This window comes from Triticum aestivum, chromosome 2B (assembly GCF_018294505.1).
Source record: "Triticum aestivum cultivar Chinese Spring chromosome 2B, IWGSC CS RefSeq v2.1, whole genome shotgun sequence".
Taxonomy (NCBI): Eukaryota; Viridiplantae; Streptophyta; class Magnoliopsida; order Poales; family Poaceae; genus Triticum; species Triticum aestivum.
Window position 1 is genome coordinate 733577126 of NC_057798.1, and position 25877 is coordinate 733603002.

Genomic DNA, 25877 nt, shown 5'->3' on the forward strand with positions numbered 1-25877 from the left:
GGTGCCACCGGGAGAGAGGGGGAGAGCCCCCTCCTTCTGCTTCTTCCTTGGCCTCCCCCTTAGATAGGAGGAGAGTTCTCCCTTTGGTCCATGGTTGCCATGGCGGCGGAGGGGTAGGAGCCCCTCCTAGATTGGATCTCGCTCTCTGTTCTCTTCTGTTTCATGCTCTTGTTTTCTGGCCCTTCATCATTTCTTAAATTCCCGGAGATCCGTAACTCCGGTTGCGCTGAAATTTTTACACGATTTTTTCAATAAATTATTTTCTTGCGCCCGAAGAAGATCTCCAACCGACTTAAGGGAGCACACAAGACACCTGGGTGCTCCAGGGGGTGCCCGGCGCGCCCTGATAATGTAATAGTCCGTTTGCGTTGATTCCAACTCCCAAAAATCACATATATCAAAAATAAATCTCCGTAAAGTTTTGTCGTGTTAGGACTTCGTTTGATATGAATATTCTGCGAAACAAAAAACATGCAACAAACAGGAACTGGCACTGGGCACTGGATCAACATGTTAGTGCAATAAATCATATAAATTGTTGCCAAAAGTATGTGAAAGTTGTATAATATTGGCATGAAATAATCAAAAATTATAGATACGGCAAAGACGTATCAGTACCTGCGAGGCTGCAATAGGGCATATGTTCCATGTGAGCTTAGGTGCAAGGGCTGCATGTGCTGCTCCTATTACTGCGCTTACAGCAGTTAAACTAGCAGCATTTTGTGGCGGCGCAACTTGAATTAGGACAGCACAAAGCAGGACTACAAAATAAACATTCGAACTCGAAATACAATAGAACATAGCTGGTTTGTGAAAATGAATAAATGTATCTGTGGACAAGAGAAACAGAGCAAGAGACCACGAGAATATACAGATTTTAACTGATTTTTTACTCACTGCCAGCATGGTCTGGCTTAAATTAAATCTGCAATCACAGGGAGGGCACAAGCAAATAACCTAAATCAAAGACATGAACAAGTATCTATATGAAATAAAATAAGTGGTAAGAGTTAAAACTGGAGTGTAGTCTTTTTTGGTTATAGGATGCGACATTAGTTTGAATCTCTATTGTTGCACCTTTGCAGATAAATCTGGATTCAAAATATTGCCCACTAAGATAATTTTTTAAGGATGACAAAGTTACAATGAATTGGAAAATAGTAGATTTAGGAAAGCTGCAACTCAACAACAGGTTGTACTTGAATTTGTCAACTACGACCTGCAACGAGCAAGATACCTATCAACAAGTTAGTGAAGCTCAGCTAAAGCATGTGTCAAACAAAGAGGAGGTAAAGGGTAAATAAGCCTGTCTTGGTTGGGGTAGGGATGACGGGTTACAAAACTGGTTCCAAATGCAATTATCCAAAGCTGGTATCTGCAATTGTTGAGAATTTTCGACCAAGTATAGGGAAAAACTTCTGCAATAGTTGAGAATCACCGACCAAGGATAGAGAAAACCTAATGTCTGGGGAGTTCAATTATTAAATAAGGTCAAAAAGTCAAGGGACAGAAAAATAACCGTGGAGGCAAAATAGGATCACCCGCTAGGCCGTATAATTCCAACTTCTGGGGAACCACCAACATATCTGAATTAGAATTGTCGAGGACTTTAAAATTAAACAGTGGAGAGGATGAAATTAAATGAAAAGAGTATTGATCTCCAAATATAGATCAGTGAGACCATAAAGTGCCCCCACTAAGCCGTATAAACCCAAATTTCTAGAGAACCACCAATAAATTGAAATTAGAATTGTGACATTAAAGATGGGCTATGGAGGGGAAGAAATTAAAATGCATAAAGTAATGATCATCCAAACAAAGATCGTCAAGAAGATCAGTCACCCTACCCCTAACCATATAATCCCATGTTTTAGGAAAACGACCAATAATAATAATCCAAATCAGAATCTTTGGAGACTAAATTATCGTACTGAGCAAGCGTAGAAGTTAAATCAAGAGGGGTCGAGAATTTGCGATCATCCGAAGATTCATGAGGGACCAAAAAACTTTAGTCCAGCAACAAAACATCATCCAATAAGATTTGAGAAAAAAAACCAAATGAACTGTAACAATTGAAATTAGCAAGACCAAACCTTCGCCCTTGGGATTCATCTTTGCATAAGTACTATCCTACTGCTACTAGTGCATGTAAATCAGCACAAACACATAATAAAAACGTGATCAGCTACTCCAACAGGGCACACATACCACAGAACTTTCCATCTATTCTAATTAATCCAAATCATCCTCCCATGATGATCTTGTACTCGCAACATTCTTGGGGAGGGCTAGCAAAATCATCGAAGTCTACCAACTATGATTCATTTGTATCATCTCCATGCTTATATCCATATGGGGCACATACAAGCTACTAAGCTTAGGTCAAAATATCACAAATCCAAATGCTCAAGTTATCCCCAACCTAGAATCCAACTAGTAATATCCAAGATGATCCAATAGTTCACCAATATCGCATTCATGCTAATCAAACCATACCTATATAAATCCAATATATCTCAGGTTGATCATGCTACACCCTAAAGTTCTTTAGTTTCAAACTTATGTCAAAATATCATAAATCCAAGTACTCAATCTCAAGTTTAACTCCGACCTAGAACTCAAGCAGATATATCATTGAACCTAACACAAAAAACATTTCTATTACTCCAATAACTTTGTTTTCTTCCTACTAATTCAAGATGATCTAATAGTCCATCAATTCTCACAACCATGATGATCATATTACACTCATATAAATCCAGTATATCTTCGATTGATCATACTACACACTAAAGTTCTCCGGTTGCTATCTCTAAAGGTAAGAATCTAGTACAAAACATGACTATGATTCAACCAAGGTCACTATCATGGTTATCTAAGTCCAGTATAAAGCAAGCTTCCACTGTATGACTATAGATCCAAAAATTAGAAGTTATTTATCCATCAGATTTTTTTTCAAGATCACAATCACCTGAATCCAAATTGTTCCATGGTCATTAAAGATCTATGTATCCACCGATATAATATCAATTCATAAGTACTACCATCTTCCTACTACTCCATCTAAAGGAGCACAAACACATAATTAAGGCAAGATCAGCTATCCTCCCATGATGATCTTGTACTCGTAAAATTCTTGGCGAGGGCAAACAAAATCATCAAAGTCTACCAATCATGATCCATTTCTATCATCTCCATGCTCATATCCACATGGGGCACATATGAGCCACTAAGCATAGGTCAAAATATCACAAATCCAAGTGCTCAAGTTATCTCCAACCTAGAATCCAACTAGTAATTTCCAAGATCATCTAATAGTCCACCAATACCGCATTCATGTTAATTGTACTATACAATTATAAATCAAATACATCTCAGGTTGATCATGCTACACCCTAAAGTTCTCCAGTTCCAAGCTCATGTCAAAATATCACAAATCCAAGTGCCCAGTCTCAGGTTTAATTCCAACATAGAATCCAAGCAGATATATATATATCATTGAACCTAACACAAACAACATTTCTATTACTCCAATATCTTTATTTTCGTCCTACTAATTCAATCCAAGATAATGTAATAGTCCATCAATTTTCACAGTTATGTTGATTATATTACACATATAAATAAAATATATCTCTGATTGATCATACTACACCCTAAAGTTCTCTAGTTTACATCTCTAAAAGTGTGCATCTAGTACAAATCATAACTACTCAGGGTCGGAGCCAGAAATTTGTGAAGTCTGGGCAAGTTTAAGCCTAACGGTATAATATAAAATTAAAATCTAGTGGTTGAACCAAGGTTTTTTTCTTCTTGATACCAGCTTTTCCAGGTAGGGGGCAAAAGAATTGGTTTTTGAAAAACCTCAAAAACTTTTGGCTTTTTTGGGCTAAAAGCGTTTATACAAATTTTGAATTCAAATTCATTTATTAGCAAAATATATATATAGTATTTTTACCCTTTATGTACGCAAATCTCTTTGTGTTCTAGCAGTCAACACATATCAATCCACTCCCTAATGAGCGGGTTTGAGTCCTCTCTAACCCACCACGGCATAAAAAAAATAAATACTAAAATCAAGCTGACAAGACTGGTAGTCGATCCGGCGACGCTGAAAGCACTTCCACAAGGCTAGGGGCTATGTTTTGTGCTAAAATATGAATATGGGTTCTATGTTAACTACCTAAACATGTAGCGACAAATTCAGGGTCCAACAAAATATCCGTTAACTGGTCGGTTTCCAAAAAATTGACCAGCAAAAAAAACCTTGATTCATATAGACAACATAGAAAATAGCACAAAAATCACGAGCCACAAATCTATCAACATTAATAATTAAGTGAATTTTGAACATAGTAGTCATACAAATGTAATTTCAAAGTGAAATATCCTCGATGACAAACTCCCCATGCTCTAATCTCAAAATTTAAAACTAAAAATAAGTCTATCAATCTCACCTAGTAACAAGGGGGCAAGCAACCGCCGGTGATGCAAGCCGTTCCTAGGATGGATCCGCTCCGGCTCAGCCCACTACTGGCACTGCGCCCAGGCCAGCCTCCACTCGCCGATGTTCCGTCTCCGATCAACCTAGGGTGTCGCCGTCTGGAACAACCTAACAAGCGGGGTCACGGGGAGGTGGAGCTAACGCTCGATCGTGGTTCTTTTTCTTTGAGAAAAAAGATCATGGTCCTCGCCTCGAGTAAAACAACCCAATACAGTGCTTGCTAGGCCTAGGCTAGTAGCTCATTACTCTAGGTCAGCTAACCCATTCATGTAATGAGTAAAACAACCCAATACAGTGCTTGCTAGGCCTAGGCTAGTAGCTCATTACTCCAGGTCAGCTAACCCATTCATGTACCGACAGAAGGAAGCCCATTAGTTGATTAATGAAGCACAACTAGCTCAGCTGCCCGGGTAACCCCAGATGCGTTGACGATTTTACCTAATGTATCGGGGGCCATCGTAGCGCGCGCATGCCTCGCGAGCCCGGGCAAGTGCCCATGGTCGCCGGGCGGTGGCTCCGCCACTGTAACTACTAGATGACCCGTTGCGCCGATGGCGCAAAGGGCGAGAGCGAACCAAGCTTTCAAACCCTGAGATATAGAATATTTAGAGACCGTTCATTAAATCATTGTAGTTTGTAGCATATGGAAATACATACAGGTATGATGTTCCTACATAGTATTATATTACATTGAAGGTTGGTTCATAGGGACAAAATCCTCACCACAACTTGAGTCTAAGTCTGGATCATATGGGTATATACCTTTCTTCTGCTATGGGTATATACCTTCCTTCTTCAGTGAGAGACATGCCGCGCTTGAAATGCTCTGAAGTTCAACCACGGCGCCATGAATCTTTAGAAGAGCCTATTTGAGATTACAGATAGCCATTGAAGCAGTAGGTAGCTCCAGCAAGAACATGTATTTTTTTTTGATGCAACACACGCTTCATCCACATTGTCGCACCTAGCACAAAGGGCGGGAGGAAACCAAGCAAATAAGAATATTGACAGACCAATCATAAATTTTTGAAGCATAAGGAAAATGATACTTAGATATAATGTTCATACATAGCGTTATATATTACAATGCATAGTAGGTTTATTAATAATGAACATATGTTCGTAGGAAATACATAATAAGTTGCTGCATGTGTATATTGAGAGACTACTGGCATTGCCACACAACATAGAACGTAGCTGATTGTTTAATCTCTATACATGTGATTGCCGCAACTAACATACATAGCCGAGGATAGCTTAAGTTCAAAGTCCATCAACGGGATAGAAGCTCTTGAAAGACTGGCAGATGAACTATGCCAGTGATCTTCTCTAGACAAAGGTAATCACTTGATATTCAAAGAAGGCTGCTGTAGCTGGTAGTATCGGCATCTTCTGAAGGCACATAGGCTGTGGAAGTAGATCCTCTCCTAAGTGGATATACCGCTGTGTTTTGGATTACCTGCATAGAGTTTTCACTCAAGTGAATATCTATAGCCGCTTTGTCGAGCTCGCGACCACTTATGGAATTGGCTGAGCATATACTTCCTTTAGCTGGGCGGTGAATCTCAGAAGAAGTGCTTTTAACCTGGGATATAAGTAGTCTGCAAAGTCTTTGCTAAGTTCTCTAATCTTCAAAGCCTGTTCTTTGATTTATTTTTCTTTGTCCTAACAAACCAATCAGATGCAGTTCTCTTTACATTGGTTGTTGCAGCTCGTTGTAACTATAGTCTTTCAATACCTTGGCATGCATGGTCTCCAACTCTCCATATATTTCATTACTCGAACAGCTGCAACGTCCATTGCATCTTCTATAGAATTGTATGAATAGCCAGACAATGTCATTGCTTCATCATCACGTCGTTGTGTGCTCAGACGAAACTTGATTGCACTGCAATTCTTTCCCCACCTTTGCAGCAGAAGAACTGACATTGACATCCACAACTTACTACAAAACAAAGGCACATAACCTCTAAACCAATCTCCTAGTTCTGAAGCTTAAAATTAAGTACACCATGACAAAGTATATAAGAGAACATGCAGTGACTGCAAATTTTCAAGTCCTGATATGTAACGAACCAGAGAGAGGGGATCGGGGTAGGTGAGGGAGAGCAGGGGGAGGCGAGGCTTGGAGAGGAAGATGAGATTGATTTCAGAGGAAGGATTGGGAGAAGTGACAGACTGTTACATCGCATGCCTTGCCACAGACGGCTGGCTGCCCCTTTTAACTCTCCCTCGCTCTCACACACGCACTCCTACATGTGGGGTCCGATCCTTGCCACGTCACACTGGACAAGTGGCGGACAAGTGGCCAGGTGTGACATTCTCCCTTCCTTGAGAGTGAGCTCCGTCTTCAGGGCTGTCGTCCTCGTCTTCCCAGATGCGAGCTGCTGGAAATCGTTGCCGTAAGGTGTCGTAGTCCTCCCATGTCGTGGCTGAAGTAGTGCCGGTCCCCCATTGCACCTTGATCTGGACGACTGGGGCATTGCCCTTCTTCATCATGCGCCGCTCCAGGATGCGCGTGGGTGCCGTGGTCGCCACGGACAGGTCGGGCACCCGTGGCAGTTCCGCGTACACCGGCGTGTAATCCGCCGTGAACGGCTTCAACTGCGAGACATGGAAGACCGGGTGCACGCGGCTGGATTCCGGCAGGTTGAGCTTGTACGCCATGAGCCCAATGCGCTCGGTGACCGTGTAGGGCCCGAAGAACTTGTAGGCGAGTTTGGCGCAGGGCCGGCTGACGACTGATTGCTGGACGTAGGGCTGCAGTTTCAGGAGTACCTGCTCGCCCACTTGGAACTGGCGCTCGGTGCGGTTACGATCAGCTTGTTTCTTGCAGCGCTTCTGGGCTCGCTCCAGCTGGGCGCGTATGTGCGCGGTGTGCGCCGCCCAGTCCAGGTCATCGCCGGTGGAAGCGTCGCTTGGCCAAGCCGCCATTGCTCCCAGGTTGGCCTCCTTCCCGTACAGCGCCTTGAATGGGGTGCAGTTAAGCAACGAGTGGAAGGTTGAGTTGTACCAGAACTCCGCCATGGGCAGCCAGCGACACCACTTGCCCGGGGTGTCGTGCACTGCGCACCGGAGATACATCTCCATGAACTGATTCACTCGTTCGCTCTGGCCATCAGTCTGCGGGTGGTAGGCGGTGGAGTACAGCAGCTTGGTGCCGGCGCCGGCGAGCAGATCCCGCCAGAGATGGCTAGTGAAAACCTTGTCGCGGTCGGAGACGATCGAGGTGGGCACCCCGTGCAGCTTGACCACGTTGTCCCAGAACGCGCGCGCCACCTGCGCTGCGTGGAAGGGGTGGCGAAGCGGGATGAAGTGTGCGAACTTGGTGAAGCGGTCCACCACGACCATGATCGTGTCGAAGCCTTCCGACGGCGGCAGCCCCTCCACGAAATCCATGGTGGGGTCTTCCCAGGGCGCGGATGGGATGGGCAGCGGCGCCAAGAGTCCGGCAGGCTTGGTGTGCCCGTGCTTGGCCTGTTGGCAAGTCACGCACTGCTGCACGAACTCCTCGGTGTCGCGCTTGAGCCCTCGCCATTCAAAGTGCTTGCGCACGCGCTGATATGTTGTTGTGACGCCGGAGTGGCCGCCGACCGCGCTGTTGTGGAGCACGGCGATGAGCTTGGTGCGAAGCGCAGTGTTGGCGCCGATCCAGAGGCGGCCCCCGCGACGGATGACGCCATGGTGAAGTTCATAGCCGTCGTCGTCTGGGCTGGTGATGGCGAGTTTTTGCAGTCGATCCTGGGCGTCCGGGTCGGTGGAGTAGGAATCCAAGCCGGCTGGCACGCCGAAAGCGCGGCCAGGTCGAGTTGCTTGCCCACGCGAGACAAGGCGTCGGCCGCGCCATTGTCGAGTCCACGCTTGTACTGAAAGCGGAACTGCAGCCCGACAAGTTTCGCCATGGCCTTGCATTGCAGCTCGGTCTCGAGGTGTTGCTCCCCCAGGTTGCAGAGCGACTTGTGGTCAGTGAGGATGTCGAAGGGGCCACGCTGCAAGTAGGGCGCCACTTGTCGATCGCCATCATCACTGCCAAGAACTCCTTCTCGTAGGTCGAGAGCTTCTGGTTGCGCACGTCGAGCGCCTTGCTGAAGAACGCGACCGGGTGGCCTTCCTGCACCAGCACGGCGCCAACTCCCGTGTCGCACGCATCGGTCTCGATGGAGAATGGCTTGTCGAAGTCAGGCAGGGCGAGCACTGGCGTCGTCGTCATCGCGATCTTGAGCCGGTCGAACGCTGCTTGCGCCTGCTCGCTCCAGGCGAAGCCCTTCTTCGTGAGGAGCTGCGTGAGGGGCTTGGCGATGATGCCGTAGTGCGGCACGAACTTCCGGTAGTAGCCAGTGAGCCCCAGGAAACCGCGCAACTCGGTGGCGTTCGTCGGCGTTGGCCACTGTTCCATGGCCTGCGTCTTGTCCTTGTCAGTGGCCATGCCCTCCTTGGAGATGACGTGCCCCAGGTAGTCGATGTGGTCGCAGGCAAAACTGCACTTGCTCTCCTTGACGAACAGTTGGTGCGCCCGCAACAGCTCGAAGACGATCCGGAGGTGCTCGATGTGTTCTTCCATCATTTCACTGAAGACAAGGATGTCGTCAAGGAAAATGATCACAAATTTGCGCACATACTTACTGAATATGGCGTTCATGAGGCACTGGAAGGTCGCCGGGGCGTTCGTCAGGCCGAATGGCATGACTCTGAACTGGAAATGCCCGTGATGCGTCTTGAACGCGGTCTTGGTCTCGTCCTCTTCACGCATACGAATTTGGTGGTACCCGGCACGGAGATCCAGCTTGGAGAAGACTGCTGCTCCCGCGAGTTCATCAAAGAGCTCATCGACGATCGGGAGCGGAAACTTGTTTTTGATCGTGGCATCATTCAGGCGACGATAGTCGACGCGGAACCTCCACGTCCCGTCCTTCTTCTTGACCAAGAGGACCGGAGCGGCGTACGGACTGACGCTGTGCGTGATGATGCCAGCGTTGAGCATTTCCTTGACCTGGCGCTCGATTTCATCCTTTTGCAGCGGCGAGTAGCGGTACGGTCGAGTATTGGCGGGAATTGCGCCTTCCACCAGGGTGAGAGCGTGGTCGTACTGGCGATGGGGCGGCGGGCCTTTGGGAGCGGCGAAGACGTCGACGAATTCCTCCAGGAGATCGGCGAGGGGGGTCTGGCTAGCGCACTTGCGCCGTGGCGGCGGTGCGCGCCCGCACGAGTCCACCATGGCCATGGCCCAGACGTCGTTGCCCGCGATCATCTTGCACAGCTCGTCGGGCTTGATCGCCTTAATAGTGGTGGGCGTCTTGGTGGGTGCACCCCGGAGCGTCACCTCTTCGCCGTCGTGGGAGAACTTGACCCACTTGTCTTGCCAGTGGCATGTCATGGGGCTGTGCTGGGCAAGCAAGTCCATGCCCAGAATGCCGTCATAGGCGCCAATGTCCAACTCCCGCATCGGTGTCGCGAAGGTGTGCCCCTGCATCCACCACCTGAGCTCGGGCACAATATGGTTGCACGTGAGGCGATCACCGTTTGCAACCCGCACGTCCACCTGCGGCATCTCTTCCGTCTTCAACTCGAGGCGATCGACGAATGATTTGTTGACGAAGCTGTGCGAACTGCCCGAATCGAGGAGCAGCAACATGACCTGATTGCCAACCAACGCCCGTAGACGGATCGTGGTTGCCAATTCGGTGCCATCCAGAGCGTGCGATGAGAGAAGGCAGCACTCTGGTGCGTCCCTAGCTGGAGCGGGTGGCGGTGCTGCCGGTCCGGGATCGTCGAGCAGTTGCAGGGCGTGGATGGTGTCGTCGGAGAGGACCTCACCGTGCTCCCCGATGCTGATCATGAGCAGCTGGGCGGGTTGAGCGCACCGGTGCTCCCGCGAATATCGGTCCCCGCACTTGAAACACAGATTATTGGCGCGACGGAAGTCGCGTATCTGTCGCTCGCGTGCGTAGTCGTCAGTGGGAGCGCGGTTGGGCGCGTTCGCCCGTGGCTGGGTTTGCATCGTCGCCGGTGGAGGTCGTCCCGCTGGTGTGATGCGTGGGCGTGCACGCGTTGTGCCTAGCTCCTCCTCTTGGATGCGTGCCAGCATGGAGGCCCTGATGATGCTCGTGGGCGCCTGGAGTCGGACCGGGGCGTGCAGTTCGTCCTTCAGGCCCAGGATGAACTGGGTCACGAAGAACTTTGTGTTGATGTTCGGGTCGAGCGCGAGCAAGTGATACATCTGCTCGTCGAACGCCGCACGGTATTCGGCGACGGTGGCGGTCTGCCGGAGCTGCAACAGTTTGTGCATGACCATCTCGAACTCATCGGCACCGAACTCCTCCAGCACCGCTGCTGTGAACGAATCCCAGGTGAGGCCGTGGCGTGTTTGACGAAATGCTTGCAGCCAGTGCGCGGCTTGGCCTTCGATGTACAGGGCCGCCGTGGTCACCCACTTGTGTTGCTCGACCTTGTAGAGTTCGAAGTACGCCAGACATCGATCCAGCCAGAGGTACGGCGCGTCGCCGTCGAATCGAGGGAAATCGTGCTTCGGGGGCTTGTGGTAGTCGTTGTCGTGGTAGCCCGATGTAGGAGATGGAATGGCGGCTGGCGCGACGAATCCGCCCTGGGGCGCCACCGGAATCAGTGGAGGACGATGATCGCCGAGGCGCGCGTGTGCGGTCGCCGAGCGGCCGGGCTCGGCGGCCAGTCGCGGTGAGTGTGGAGGTGGCGGGGGCAGCGGTGGCGGTTGCTGCTGTGCGGCGGGCTGATGCAGCAACGTCGTGACTGACCCCGAGGGCGAGGCAGAGCCCTCCACCGTCTTGCGGGTGGCGTCGACGTCGGCCTGGGTCAGATCGATCTGCCGAGCGAGTCCGCGCACGTCCTGCGAGATCTGAGCGTTGAAGGCCGCCTGGACCTCGATCTGCTTGTCGTGGGTCGCTTTCTGCTCATCCATCTTAGCGAGGAGGGACTCGAGCAACTTGGTGATGTTGCTGTTGCCCTCGTCCATCGCTGCCAGCACCTGACGCGTCGCCGCGGAAGCTTTGGCGGGCGCCGTTGCCGTGCTTGGAAGAGATCGAACCCTGCGACGGATTTTGGGTGAGCTTGCCGGAGCAGCACACACGGGCGCGGTGGATGTTACCGATCTACGACCAGCTCGACGGGGAGAAAAAATTTAGGCGAATTTGGCTCTGATTACCAACTGTAACGAACCAGAGAGAGGGGATCGGGGTAGGTGAGGGAGAGCAGGGGGAGCCGGCGGGCAGCCGAGGACGACGGGGCGAGCAGCGCGCGAGGGCGACCGGGGTCGTCGGCGCAACCTCGGGGAGGAGGAGGGCCGGCGCAAGCGCGCGGCCGTAGCGGCGACGGGGCAGACGACGACGGAGCCAACACCGCGGAGGAGCGAGGCGAGGCCGAGCAGGGTGCTCATCAAGAGCACCACGGTGAACTGCGGGGCGGCGTAGTCGCGGGAGGAGGCGGGCCAGCGCGGGGATGGAGCAGGTGGCAGCGCGGCTCGTCGGCGTGGTCGCGCTGGAGCCGGAACGAAGCGCGTGGGGGAGCGACGGGGATGCCCACGCCAGTCCTGACAAGAGGGGCCCGGCGAGGTCAAAACCGCCGTTGACTAGTGCCACATCAGCAGCGAGTGGACACAAACCAGCCGGGGGGGGGGTATTTTGTCCGGTTTTGGTTTGTTTGGGGGGTAGAAGGAGCCGAAAAATAGATCAGGGGGTAAAGTGAACCACCCACTTTATTCAGGGTAGTAAAATGGACTTTTTTCTTTCTATTACTCCAATATTTTTGTTTTCTTCCTACTAGTTCAATCCAAGATAATGTAATAGTCCATCAATTTTCACAATCACGCGGATCATATTACACATATAAATCCAATATATCTCCGATTGATCATACTACACACTAAAGTTCTCCAGTTTCAATCTCAAACGGTGTGAATCTAGTAGTAATCATAACTATGATCCAATCATCTTCCCACCTTCCCCAATCATCATCCCCTCGACGCTTGGCTCCCACCAATGTTTTCATCCCTTCCACCATACCTCAAGTGCAATCCGCTTCCTGCCAGTCCGACCAGCATCCTTTGCCTGGCTTCGGGTTACTATGTGTGATGCCTCAATCCCACATCTCGTGTTTTCCTGCAGAGCGCCGCCATAGCCACACAGGCAGTCGGCACCGCAATGGCTAACCCACGAGACACAACCCGAGAGCACGACGTTACCTACCGCCAAGACCAAGGACGCACGGTGGGAGAACGTGTGATGCCGGATCAAGTCATTGGCACGGAACTCGCAAACAAGGAAAGGACACCCAGCCGAATTGGCAGGAATGAACAATGCACATGAGGTGTGGGAGAGGGTGAAAACCCTGTCAGCCACATCGGGCTTTGTGCCAAGTCGTGCGACAATGTCGGTCTTTAAGAGATCGAGTAAAGCTTCTCATGTGCTTTCTCATCCGTCCTCTTCAACTACCTCAGCCTCCACCGAATTACTATAGATCCAAATATTAGAAGTTATTTACCCACTAGATTTGTTTTCAAGATCACAATCATCTAAGTAAATCCAAACTGTTCCAACATTGTTAAAGATGTATTTATCCACCAATATAATATCACATCATAACTACTAGCCTCCTTCTCCTACTGCATCTAAAGGAGCACACACATAATAAAAGCAAAATCAGCTGCTCCAACAAGGCTCATACAACTAAAATTATCATCTATTCTAATTAATCCAAATCATCCTCCCATGATGATATTGTACTCGTAACGTTCTTGGGGAGGGCTAGCAAATCATCAAAGTCTACAAACTACAATCCGTTTGTATTCTCTCCATGCTCATATCCATATGGGGCGCATACAAGCTACTAAGCTTAGGTCAAAATATCACAAATCCAGGTGCTCATGTTATCTCCAACCTAGAATCCAACTAGTAATATCCAAGATCATACAATAGTCCACCAATACCGCATTCATGCTAAACATACTATACCTATATAAATTCAACACATCTCAGGTTGATCAAGCTACACCTTAAAGTTCTCCAGTTTTAAAGCTCATGTCAAAATATCACAAATCCAAGTGCCCAATCTCAAGTTTAACTCTGACCTAGAACTAGAATCCGAGCAGATATATCATTGAACCTAACACAAACAACATTTCTATTACTCCAATATCTTTGTTTTCTTCCATCAATTTTCAGAATCATGCTGATCATATTATATTCATATTAAATCCAATATATCTCCGATTGATCGTATTACACCCTAAAGTTCTCTAGTTTCAACCTCTAAAAGTGTGTATCTAGTACAAATCATAACTATAATTCAACCAAGCCCATTATCATGGTTATCTAAGTCCAGTATGAAGCAAGCTTCCACTGGATGACTATAGATCCAAAAAATTAGAAGTTATTTATCCACCGGATTTTTTTCAAGATCACAATCATGTAAGTAAATCCAAACTTCATAAGTCCTACCCTAAAGTTCTCCAGTTTCAAGGTTATTAAAGATCTATTTATCCACCAATATAGTATCACTTCATAAGTCCTACCCTCCTACTACTGCATCTAAAGGAGCACAAAAACATAATAAAAGCAACATCAGCTGCTCCAACAAGGCTCGTACCACTGAAATTGTCATCTGTTCTAATTAATCTAAATCATCCTCCCATGATGATCTTGCATTTTTAACATTCTTGGGGAGGGTTAGCAAAATTATCACGATTTACCAACTATGATCGTATCATCTGCATGCTCATAGCCATATGGGGCACATACAAGCTAACAAGCTTAGGTCAAAATATCACAAATCCAACTGCTCAAGTTATCTTTAACCTAGAATCCGACTAGTAATATCCAAGATGATCCAATAGTCCACAAATACCGCATTCATGCTAATCATACTATACCTATATAAATTCAATATATCTCAGGTTCATCATGCTACACCCTAAAGTTCTCCAGTTTCAAGCTCATGTCAAAATATCACAAATCCAAGTGCCCAATCTCAAGTTTAACTTTGTCCTGAAATCCAAGCAAATGTATCATTGAACCTAACACAAACAATATTTCTATTACTCCAATATTCTTGATTTTGGCTCTTGTTCTAATTTAGGATTGGCACACAAGTGCTCTACTCGGTGTTGGCCCTCGACGTTGTGACTCGTACGGCCACTGAAGCTTGCCAGGCTACGCCTTCCCTCCGCTACCACATCCGCCAGTCTCTTCGACTCTCTTACCTTGTCTACCGACTCTTTGTGGCGTCATCGTCTCAGTCACATGTGTGGCTCTAGTCTCTCATCCTTAGAACGATGTGGTATTCTAGGATCTGTCTCGCAATGTAACTTTAGATGTCAAGTTTGTCTGCTAGGTTAACATGTTTAGTTACTGTATCCTCGTAGCGAGACTGTGTCTCGGTGTCCTTTCAATTTTGTTCACTCTAACGTTTGGGACCCAGCTCTCTTCGCCTCGAAAGGAGGCCATCGCCACTACATTATCTTTACAATTATTTCTCTCAACACAAGTCGATATATTTTATGCCTTCTTGTAGTGAGGTCTTATCTATCTATAAGAAGTTTGCCGCCTTGGTTCATACCCGGTTTTCCACTACTATCCATGTCTTTCACGCAGATTCTGCTTGTGTGTATCTCTCTCATTTGTTGCGCAGATTCCTTGTTGAGCAAAGCACACTTGCTCAGTTCTCTTGTCCTGGTGCTCATGCTTAGAATGGGGTTGTTGAGCGCAAGCATCGTCACCTTCGTGAGGCGGCTAGCGCGTTGATGATCGTAGCCACCTATCTCATCAACATTCATCCTTCCTCAGCTCTACAGGGTGACATTCCTCTCGAGTGTCTTTGTGAGCATTCTCTCCTAACTACTCAACACTTCATTAGTTTGGTTGTGTTTGCTACGTTCTTCATGCACCAAACTATTTGATCAATCTGTTGAGATCTTGTTAGTCGTCGGATGGGTATTTCTTGACATGTGACTTTTGATTGAATCTCGTCCTTTCTATCCGAGTCCATCCTCTCATTCGGCCTCCCCCATTGACGATATTTATTGCCCTCCCGCACTACTGTTATAGACCCCACACGTCGCCACATGCGGCTTCCCCACCTCGTTCATTACCTGAGGCTACCTCACCTCGCTCATCCATGAGGTTTCCCCGATGATTCCGCCTTATCATCTTCTTCACTACACTTGTGGTCCACATTTTGTCGATCCTTCTAATGAGCCATCTCCCTCGACTACTATGGCCTTTCCTGTTGGCAACGCACCGCCTAAAGCTCGGCCTACTTATGGCTTCCGAGCTCTCTCGCTTCTGCCTATTGGCCCTATGGTTATTGGTTATTCTAGCGTCGCTTTTCTCAAGACGACTTCTTAGTATGACGCATTTGTTCACCATGAATAGCAGCATGCGATTGTAGACGAGATTGTTGCTCTTGCGCGCATAGGCATGTGGGATATCGTTTCTCTTCCTCCCTGTTGCATGAGGTCTACATATACCCACCACCTGGGTATTCTCTTCCTGATGGCATGGTTTGTCGTCTTCATCGCTCTTTTATGGCCTTAAGCAAACCTCTCGTGCCTAGTTTGAGCATTTTGTCTTAGTGGTGATTGCGACAAGTTTTCGGCGAGTGCTCATGATCCTACACTTCTTTTACACCTTTCAACTCATGGTCAAACTCTCCTTCTATATGTCGATCATCACTGCGATGACTCTAAGTACATTGCCTTTGTGAAGGCTCATAATAACCACCATAAGAGTGTGCTAATAAGGCATATTCCCTTACTGATAATCCAAGAGTTAATGTTTCTTTTCATAACTGACAAGAACAGAAAACAAAATTTAGGATGTCTCTAATTTTGTCGGCTTCTATAAAGACACTATAGTGCAACACGATTACACGTCTTCTACTATGCAGTCACCTATACTTGTGGTTCTCTTTCCCTCAAAGCTTATTTCTACTGTTACGAGACCATAGTGCATCTGAAACTATTTATCAAGCTTCAGTCAACCCATAGGCTTTGAGGTAAGTTTATAACGTTATTTGTTTGTTCTCAGGTATATAATCGTAGTTTTTGGAGAAACACGCACAATCCAAATCAGAACCGTCATATACTAGATTGTGTCGTGCAAATAAAGGGAGCTATATCGAGGGGGGTTATCTAGATGGGATTATAGTTCACTAAGAAATTTGAGAGTACTTGCCTCTACAAATGAACATTGGCCCCAGAACATTAGAACTGTGCGTGTCTTTCCACAAAGTTAGAACTCAATTTTTTTTAATATCATATAAAAGAATCGTGGAGCTTCTTAAGCCGGTAACTAAGCAATCAAGTAGTAGTATATCTGGTAGGTAGGAAGATAATTGTTGCTTTGGTAGTGGAAAAAATAACTAACAGAAACCATGACTATGTTAATCAGGCAACCATGTTAAGTAAACAAAAACCCTCTTTTATCTAGTAGGCAGGAAGATAGGTTGTTGAATAGTACTGCAAGAGAACTGGGAATAATGCAAAAAAACAAACTGATAATATTGTACTAAGTAATTAACAAAAATGGTCAAGCATTTCCATACCTGGTGATTTCATGAACCTTTTATATCACATTGTATTCAGGAGCGTAGCTTTCAGACCAAACACCTTAAAGCGCAGTTCCAGATGAGAAAAATTGTGTCCTAATTCAGGTGCACTGATTTTTAATATTGGAGCTGAGACCTGTCACGAGCAGAGTTCAGGCATAATCTATTCCATTAAAAAAATAACATATTTCCTGTTTTGTTCACTACAATTTCATTATCACAGTTGAGACCTATCTTGAACAGAGTTAAGGCATAATCTATTCCATTAATCAAATGATTTTCCTGTTCTGCTCAGAACAATTTCATTATCACAGCTGAGACCTGTCTTGAACAGAGTTAAAGCATAATCTATTCCATTAATCAAATGACCTTTTTCATATTCTGCTCAATACAATTTCATGACCACAGCTGCATATACTAGCAATTTTTATCAGTACAAAATTTCCAGAGACTAGAGCAATTATGCAAGAAGGAAAGCAATGGAAATATTAATTATTTGAAAAATAAACAAAGCAGGATCAAAAGAGACGTCACACTTACATAGTGATTGCTTCTGCAGCTAACATCTTCTGTCACAATCATCATAGCACCATAATGCACTTGATCATACAGCGATCCATGTCAACTTGAGATCCTCGATAGTTGATACAAATGCTCAAAGATTGCCCCTTTAAACCCAAACCGAAGTACATATCCCCAATCCATGCGCCTGCACATAACATGTGGAAATTATAAGGAAAACGCTGGAAAGCATAGCCATAGGCTGGCAGGGGATAACTGACTGAACATGTGACTTTTTCAGTCATCCCAGCGCATTCAGGTGTGCATGCTACTGAGTTGCGAAGTTTACCCAGTAAATTAACCAACCACACACAATTGATCACCGAGCAACAGATCGGTAGAAGAACGGCTAGCTGCTGCAGAAACCGTGAACCACACAACTGCTGCATTGCCATTTAGTTACCAAATGGCCGGGCAAAGTAAATCTATAGCAGCAACAGTCTGAATTCTGAAATTCTCTAGCTACTTCACTGCATCCAAGGCTGCTAATCTTATTAATCGTTATTACCATATGGATTCGCTTGTCCTAACAACGCAATGTAATGTATTGTTGTTCATGGCAGCATGTATGGTTGTTTTGATTCTTGAAGGGGGTGTGTGTGGTTGGTTCAGTACCTTTCTTGGACGCAGTGGTTGTGGTCGGGGGAGCAGGCGTCGTCGGGGTCGTCGCAGGGCTCCTCCCCACCGCTGTCACCATCCATGGATTTGGATACTCAGATCAGAAACAAATGACAATACAATCGATGGATACCAGACAGGGAGTTGAAGGGCACGCACAGTCGTCGTTGAGGGTCGCGCACGCGGAGGTGGCAGCGGAGACGTGGCCGCGGAAGCACCGGCAAGGAGGAGGATCTACGACCTCCGGGCACTCCGCCTGAGCGCCGTACGAGAGGGGGCTCGCTGTCGTTCTGCGCCCAGCCGTCCACGGCGCCGTCGTCCTGGGCCTGGCGCGAGAGGACGGGCGACGCGTCCTGCTCCATCGCCGCGAGCTGAGGCGAGCAAGAACTGGGCAAGGCGGCGGAGATGGAGCATCTCCGTGGCGTGTAGGGTTCGCGTGGTCAACATGGACTCTCGCCTCGGTGGACTGGCCGGCGGCCGGTTTGGATGGAAGCCGAACCTGTCATCAATTGATCCCCTACTCCGCTCTGAATCGTACACGAACCACGGAACCAGGCGAGCTAGGAAGATGGGTGTACGCGTGCGTGAGTGCGGGGAGGGACGACGAAAGATCAATCGGCCGACGGCGGAAGCGACGGGATGCTTGAGAGGGAAAAGATTGGGAGAGACGGGGATGAGGGGGCGGCGGCGGCGGATTGGAGACGGAGACGGACGACTACTGCTTCGTGACGATTGCGTGGGCTACTGGGCTGAGTTTTTTTTTTTCTCTCTTTCCAGTTGAAGAACAACTTTGGAGGTAAGTGGAGGCCACGCACCAACGGTCGGAACAGGGGGCGCGGACGTCCTATGTGACGCATTCCGCGTCGTATAGCTCCAGGACACACACAGGCGGGCAACCAACTGGGACGGCCCATTGGCAGCCTAGCCAACTAATACCACGCTGTATCGGTCCACTGTAGCTCGTCAAAGTACTGCAGCGCCTTACTCTAGATTCTGATTCAAACATTTGCCAAGGAAATTTCCAAAAAACTGAAGTTATTTTTTTGACATTTCTAAGATTTAAAAAAAATTATGAAAGCGAAAGTTTTGAAATTACGAGAATTTTTTGAATTTTCAAAGATTTATAGAAAAGTGTCAGCAACTTTAGAAATTTCAATCAAATTTTGAAAAACTTGCAGAATTTTCTGGAAACGTGAAAAAAATAGAAATTCTGGTCTTTTAAAAAAATTGAACATTTATTGAAATTATTGAACAAATTTCGAGCACATTTTGGAAAAATAATTTTTAAAAAAACATGAACAAAAATTTGAAATATTTCGACCATTGTTTTAAAACAAAAACAGAATTTTGGAATTCTAATTTTTTTAACATGAGACATTTTTTGAATTTATGGTTCTTTTGAATTTAAAAACATGTTCACTTTTGTGACTTTTAAATATCTTTTTAGATGGTTCTTGAGGGTGAGAATACAGTAAATATAATGAGATAGGTTTCTAGAGTATGATTGCCTAGCTTAATCTTAACTAGATACGGAATCTCTACAAATGTAGATATGTAATTATTATGAGTCACCACAGGAAAAACATTGTAAGCCGAGTACTAGTCAAGTTGCACCGGTCTGAGCAAAAGCAACAAACTTCAGTCTTTATATTCAAGAGCAAATTAGAAACAACAGTTAGCAAAATATTTGAACATATCTATTATTTTAAAATCAAACATTTGATTAGCAACAGGTTCAAATTAGCACCTATAAGAAGCACCAAGTTCAAATTAGCAACATTTGAACCGTCCAATGTTGCCTTTGCCGAGTTCGCCGGCAGAAGAACATCTGCCATCCGAACGTGCCACCTCTCAGATCTACAACCATAAAAAGTACAGTTCTCCTTGGTCTGGTCTGATGGTTCATATTTGGGTAGATACTTTTTAGTGACTGAAAATATTTGAGATAGATCATAGAGTTGGTTGTATATTAATCATGCAAGGGGAGAACGAACATACTTGATTTAGGCCGCCAGACTGTTAGTTGTAACTATGTTATTCTGTCAAGCTTTCCTATCAAGCTGTCGAAACAGTATCAAAATAGAAGTTATTAAACATGAAACTACCAAGTTATTTACTCTACTATTGTGGTTGTGAACGAATATACTTGATTTAGGCCGCCAGACTGTTAGTTGTAACTATGTTATTCTGTCAAGCTTTTCTATCAAGCTGTCGAAACAGTATCAAAATAGAAGTTATTAAACATGAAACTACCAAGTTATTTACTCTACTATTGTGGTTGTGAATCAGAGGTCCTTCAACATGAACTATAAGAGCATCTCGACTCCCCCACCTCCCCAACAGGCCCCCAAGGCCCTCTTTTATTGCCGTCGCTAAAAAAAACAGCCCAGTCGCGCCCCCCAAAAGCCCATTTTTCATCGGTTAGGCCCGAACTTGGTGCCTGCGTACCCCAGGCCGAACCCGATGCGCTGGGGAGGCGCCCAGGGGCACGGGGGGAAACATTTTTGGCGCGAAAGCCCGGTGGACCCGCCGTGTCAGCAACCAGCCACGTCTCGTCTTCCTCATCACCTTGTTTTCCCGCGGGGAATCAATTCCAAGGCTGCCGCCGGTCAGCCTTCCATTGATTCCTCACGGGCAGTGCAGTAATGGCGAGGCGACGCGCCCTCCCCTCCCGCCACAGATACACACGTCCGCCGCTCCCCGGCCGCTATAAAAGCTGCCACCTCCCTCGCCGGTGGACGCACTCTCCTTCGCCCGCAGTCCCTCTCTCGCCGCCGACGCCCCATCTCGTCTTTCTCTCTCTTCTCTCCCCGCCTACAGCCGCGTCTACAACCGTCGATGGGAGAGCGATTCCCCAGCGATGGAGGAGTGAGAGGAGGAGGAGGAGGAGGAGGAGGAAGAGGACCCGCCGCCACCTGGATGAGTGGGAAGCCTACCTCCTCCACGAGGCCAACTACCCGGCGCCGCCTGATATGCATGTGTCGGGGCAGTGGAGGCTCAGCGCTGGAGGTTTCCCCGTCCCTCCCGCAGCCCGACACCGACTGCTTCCACGGTGAGATCGCGCGCGTTCGGGCCTCCCTGCCGGAGGAGGTGCGGGCCGCCCGGAGTACTCCGCCAACAACCACACGCAGTGGGCAGCGTACTTCTAACCCCGCCAAGAGGAGCAGCTGGCATCCACCAACATCACGCCGGTGAGGGGGCGCCACAATATTGTCGGCCGCCGCTTGTGGTGGGGCATCCCCGGGCGCACACTCCACTTCATCCTCGAGCACCTCAAGGGCGGCAACGAGTCGTCGCTCGAGTACCCGATGGCCCCAACCTCGGTCCCCCGTCAGAGCGGCAGCCTTGGCTGCCGAGGCGCATGGCGGGCGGGTCCTCTTTCTTCTCCACCTCCTCCTCCCGCTCCTCCAGTTTGCCGGTGCTCGCCAACATCAAGGCCGAGCCCGTGGAGACGCTGCTCAGGAGGTGCACCCGCGGCGTCGCCCTCGTCATCAACGAGGGTGGCGGTGGCTCCTCTGCTCCCTCCTCCCGCCTCATCAAGCCGAAGACGGAGTCGGTGCTCGTCGCCGTCAAGATAGAGCACGATGACATGGCCGCCGCCGTGAAGTGGGCACACGAGGACTACGTCCAGCTAGAGATAGAGGGCCAATGTCGCGCCCTTGAGGATGTGACGCCCAGATTATTATGCTACAGTAAACCCGTGTTAATGGTGCCATGTCATCAGCAATACTGTTGCTAATATTTGCTTGATCCCAATCACAATGCAAATTCAAACCGAGTTTAAAGTCTAAATTCCAATTTTAAAGTGATAAATAAAAGTTGTTCAAATCCAGGAACTAAAATGTTCCTACCGTTGCAAATAATCCCAATGCAATTATAAAATTGGAACCGACCTTAGCAAAATTCCCAAAGTGCCCCTGGAAATTATTTAATGGTCCAGCAGCATTTAAAAATTGGCCTTTTCAATTTCTAAAAATGGTTAGACAACTCCTTTTGACCCCATACTTTTTGTTCCATCTCAATATATTGTGTTAGATTTATGTGGCAAGTTTTGTTCATAACAAAACTCATTTGGTACAAAAAGAAAATGCAAAATAGAATATATAAAAAAGGAAAGAGGAGGACCTAAACTACTGGACCTACTGGACCCCCTGGCCCATCAAGCAAAGCAATCCAGCCCAACCTCCCAAAACCCCCCGGTCGTCTTCCTCTTCTGTTCACCAGACCGAGCGCACCCGACCGCACGCTCCTGCCGAACCTGCTCGTCGCTCCTGGCCGCTACAGCGCCAGGGAGGGATAAGGGCGCCACCCTGGCACCTCGGGGACGCCTCCTCTCCCACTACCCTCGCCTCACTTGCTCTCCCTCTGCCCTCCCCTCCTCAGATCCGCCGAGATGCGCTCGCCTGAGCGGGCTCGTCGATGTTGCCACGCCGCGCGCGTGGCCACCGGCCCTTGTACTCCGCCCGCTCATGTCCCGAGAGGTCCTTGGCGTCAACTACGTCACCTGCGTCTCAAGGTTGAAGATGGTGGGCTCCCTCGATGCCGTCTTCTTCCCCTCTGTCCGCCTCGGGTCGCCGCCACTCCCAAGAACTACACCGCCCCTATTGCTCCTAAGCCTTCGCCGAGCCACCCTTGTGCTCCACGGTGAGCTCCCGTGCCCCGCTTCCCCTTTCTTTCTCATGGATTCGTCGCTGTAGACACCGTATACCGCCACGGCCGATCTCTCTGGACCGCGCACTCACCGCATTGTGGCCGCGTCCCGCGTCCCCTGAGCCCCACCTCACCTGGCCGACCCCGTGTAGCCCTGCACCATCCGCGCCGGCTATGCTCCTGCTGCTCACGCCGCCCGCCCGCAGTGGCCTCGCACGCCGTCCGTCCCGCCCCGCAGCCGCGCCTCCCCTGCTCGCTGGAACCGCTCCGCGTCTTGAGCTCCCCCGCCTGCATGCTGCTTCTGCTGCGCGCATCCGCGGCCACCGCCGCCGCCCTGCGCTCGCCTCCACCTGCCGCGACCGGCCGGCGAGCCTCGTGTTGGGGAACGTAGCATAAATTCAAAATTTTCCTACGTGTCACCAAGATCTATTTATGGAGAAACCAGCAACGAGGGGAAGGAGAGTGCATCTACATACCCTTGTAGATCGCTAAGCGGAAGCGTTCAAGAGAACGGGGTTGAAGGAGTCGTACTCGTCGTGATCCAAATCACCGGAGATCCTAGTGCCGAACGGACGGCACCTCCGCGTTCAACACACGTACAGCCCGGTGACGTCTCCCACGCCTTGATCCAGCAAGGAGAGAGGGAGAGGTTGAGGAAGACTCCATCCAGCAGCAGCACAACGGCGTGGTGGTGGTGGAGGAGTGTGGCAATCCTGCAGGGCTTCGCCAAGCCCTTGCGGGAGAGGAGGAGGTGTCACGGGAGGGAGGGAGGCGCCAGGGCTTCTGTATGGATGCCCTCCCTCCCCTCCACTATATATAGGGGTAAGGGAGAGGGGGGAGGCGCAGCCTTGCCCCTTCCTCCAAGGAAGGGGTGCGGCCAAGAGGGGGGGAGGAGTCTATCCTCCCCAAGGCACCTCGGAGGTGCCTTCCCCCTTGAGGACTCTTCCCTCCCCAAGTTTCCTTGGCGCATGGGCCTCTTGGGGCTGGTGCCCTTGGACCATATAGGCCAAGGCGCACCCCCTACAGCCCATGTGGCCCCCCGGGGCAGGTGGACCCCCGGACCCCTTTCGGCACTCCCGGTACAATACCGATAAAGTGCGAAACTTTTCCGGCGACCAAAACAGGACTTCCCATATATAAATCTTTACCTCCGGACCATTTCGGAACTCCTCGTGACGTCCGGGATCTCATTCGGGACTCCGAACAACATTCGGTAACCACATACAAACTTCCTTTATAACCCTAGCATCATCGAACCTTAAGTGTGTAGACCCTACGGGTTCGGGAGACATGTAGACATGACCGAGACGTTCTCCGGTCAATAACCAACAGCGGGATCTGGATACCCATGTTGGCTCCCACATGTTCCACGATGATCTCATCGGATGAACCATGATGTCAAGGACTCAATCGATCCCGTATACAATTCCCTTTGTCTAACGGTATTGTACTTGCCCGAGATTCGATCGTCGGTATACCGATACCTTGTTCAATCTCGTTACCGGCAAGTCTCTTTACTCGTTCCGTAACACATCATCCTGTGATCAACCCCTTGGTCACATTGTGCACATTATGATGATGTCCTACCGAGTGGGCCCAGAGATACCTCTCCGTTTACATGGAGTGACAAATCCCAGTCTCGATTCGTGCCAACCCAACAGACACTTTCGGAGATACCTGTAATGCACCTTTATAGCCACCCAGTTACGTTGTGACGTTTGGTACACCCAAAGCATTCCTACGGTATCCGGGAGTTGCACAATCTCATGGGCTAAGGAAAAGATACTTGACATTAGAAAAGCTTTAGCATACGAACTACACGATCTTTGTGCTAGGCTTAGGATTGGGTCTTGTCCATCACATCATTCTCCTAATGATGTGATCCCGTTATCAACGACATCCAATGTCCATAGCCAGGAAACCATGACTATCTGTTGATCACAACGAGCTAGTCAACTAGAGGCTCACTAGGGACATATTGTGGTCTATGTATTCACACGTGTATTACGATTTCCGGATAATACAGTTATAGCATGAATAAAAGACTATTATCATGAACAAAGAAATATAATAATAACACTTTTATTATTGCCTCTAGGGCATATTTCCAACAGTCTCCCACTTGCACTAGAGTCAATAATCTAGTTCACATCACCATGTGATTAACACTGACAGGTCACATCACCATGTAACCAACATCCAAAGAGTTTACTAGTGTCATTAAACTAGTTCACATCATCATGTGATTAAGACTCAATGAGTTCTGGGGTTTGATCATGTTCTGCTTGTGAGAGAGGTTTTAGTCAACGGATCTGTAACATTCAGATCCGTATGTACTTCACAAATTTCTAGGTCATATTGTAAATGCTGCTTCCACGCTCCACTTGGAGCTATTCCAAATGGTTGCTCCACTATACGTATCCGGTTTGCTACTCAGAGTCATTCGGATAGGTGTTAAATCTTGCATCAACATAACCCTTTACGCCGAACTCTTTATCACCTCCATAATCGAGAAACATATCCTTATTCCTCTAAGGATAACTTTGACCGCTATCTGATGATCCACTCCTTGATCACCTTTGTACTCTCTTGCCAGACATGTGGCAAGGCACACATCAGGTGCGGTACTTAGCATAGCATACTGTAGAGCCTACGTCTAAAGCATAGGGGACGACCTTCATCCTTTCTCTCTTTTCTGCCGAGGTCGAGCTTTAAGTCTTAACTTCGTACCTTACAACTCAGGTAAGAACTTCTTCTTTGACTGATCCATCTTGAACACCTTAAAGATCATGTCAAGGTATGTGCTCATTTGAAAGTATTATTAAGCATTTTGATCTATCCTCATAGATCTTGATGCTCAATGTTTAAGTAGCTTAATCCAGGTTTTCTATTGAAAAACACCTTTCAAATAACCCTATATGCTTTCTAGAAAATCATTTCTGATCATCAATATGTCAACAACATATACTTATCA

The 25877-nt window shown here is 48.1% G+C and overlaps 1 protein-coding gene across 3 annotated transcripts; it reads right to left on the reverse strand.

Annotated features, from left to right (window-relative positions):
* Positions 1-540: 540 nt before the first annotated feature.
* On the reverse strand, positions 541-18984 carry LOC123047024 (uncharacterized). 3 transcript variants are annotated; one of them, XR_006422720.1, is made up of 5 exons: positions 18413-18984; positions 18251-18322; positions 17615-17783; positions 17072-17210; positions 541-5468 (listed from the first exon to the last, which is right to left on the reverse strand). XR_006422720.1 is itself a non-coding variant. In XM_044470505.1 (4 exons), exon 4 carries the CDS (start codon positions 11487-11489, stop codon positions 8196-8198), a length of 3294 nt encoding a protein of 1097 aa, XP_044326440.1. In that variant the 5' UTR covers positions 11490-17210; positions 17615-17783; positions 18251-18322; positions 18413-18984; the 3' UTR covers positions 8082-8195. The 3 variants fall into 3 exon arrangements, 1 of the variants encoding a protein (XP_044326440.1); XR_006422721.1 differs by lacking the exon at positions 541-5468 and adding an exon at positions 5496-6449; XM_044470505.1 differs by lacking the exon at positions 541-5468 and having other exon boundaries at positions 8082-17210.
* Between the last annotated feature and the right edge of the window lie 6893 nt (positions 18985-25877).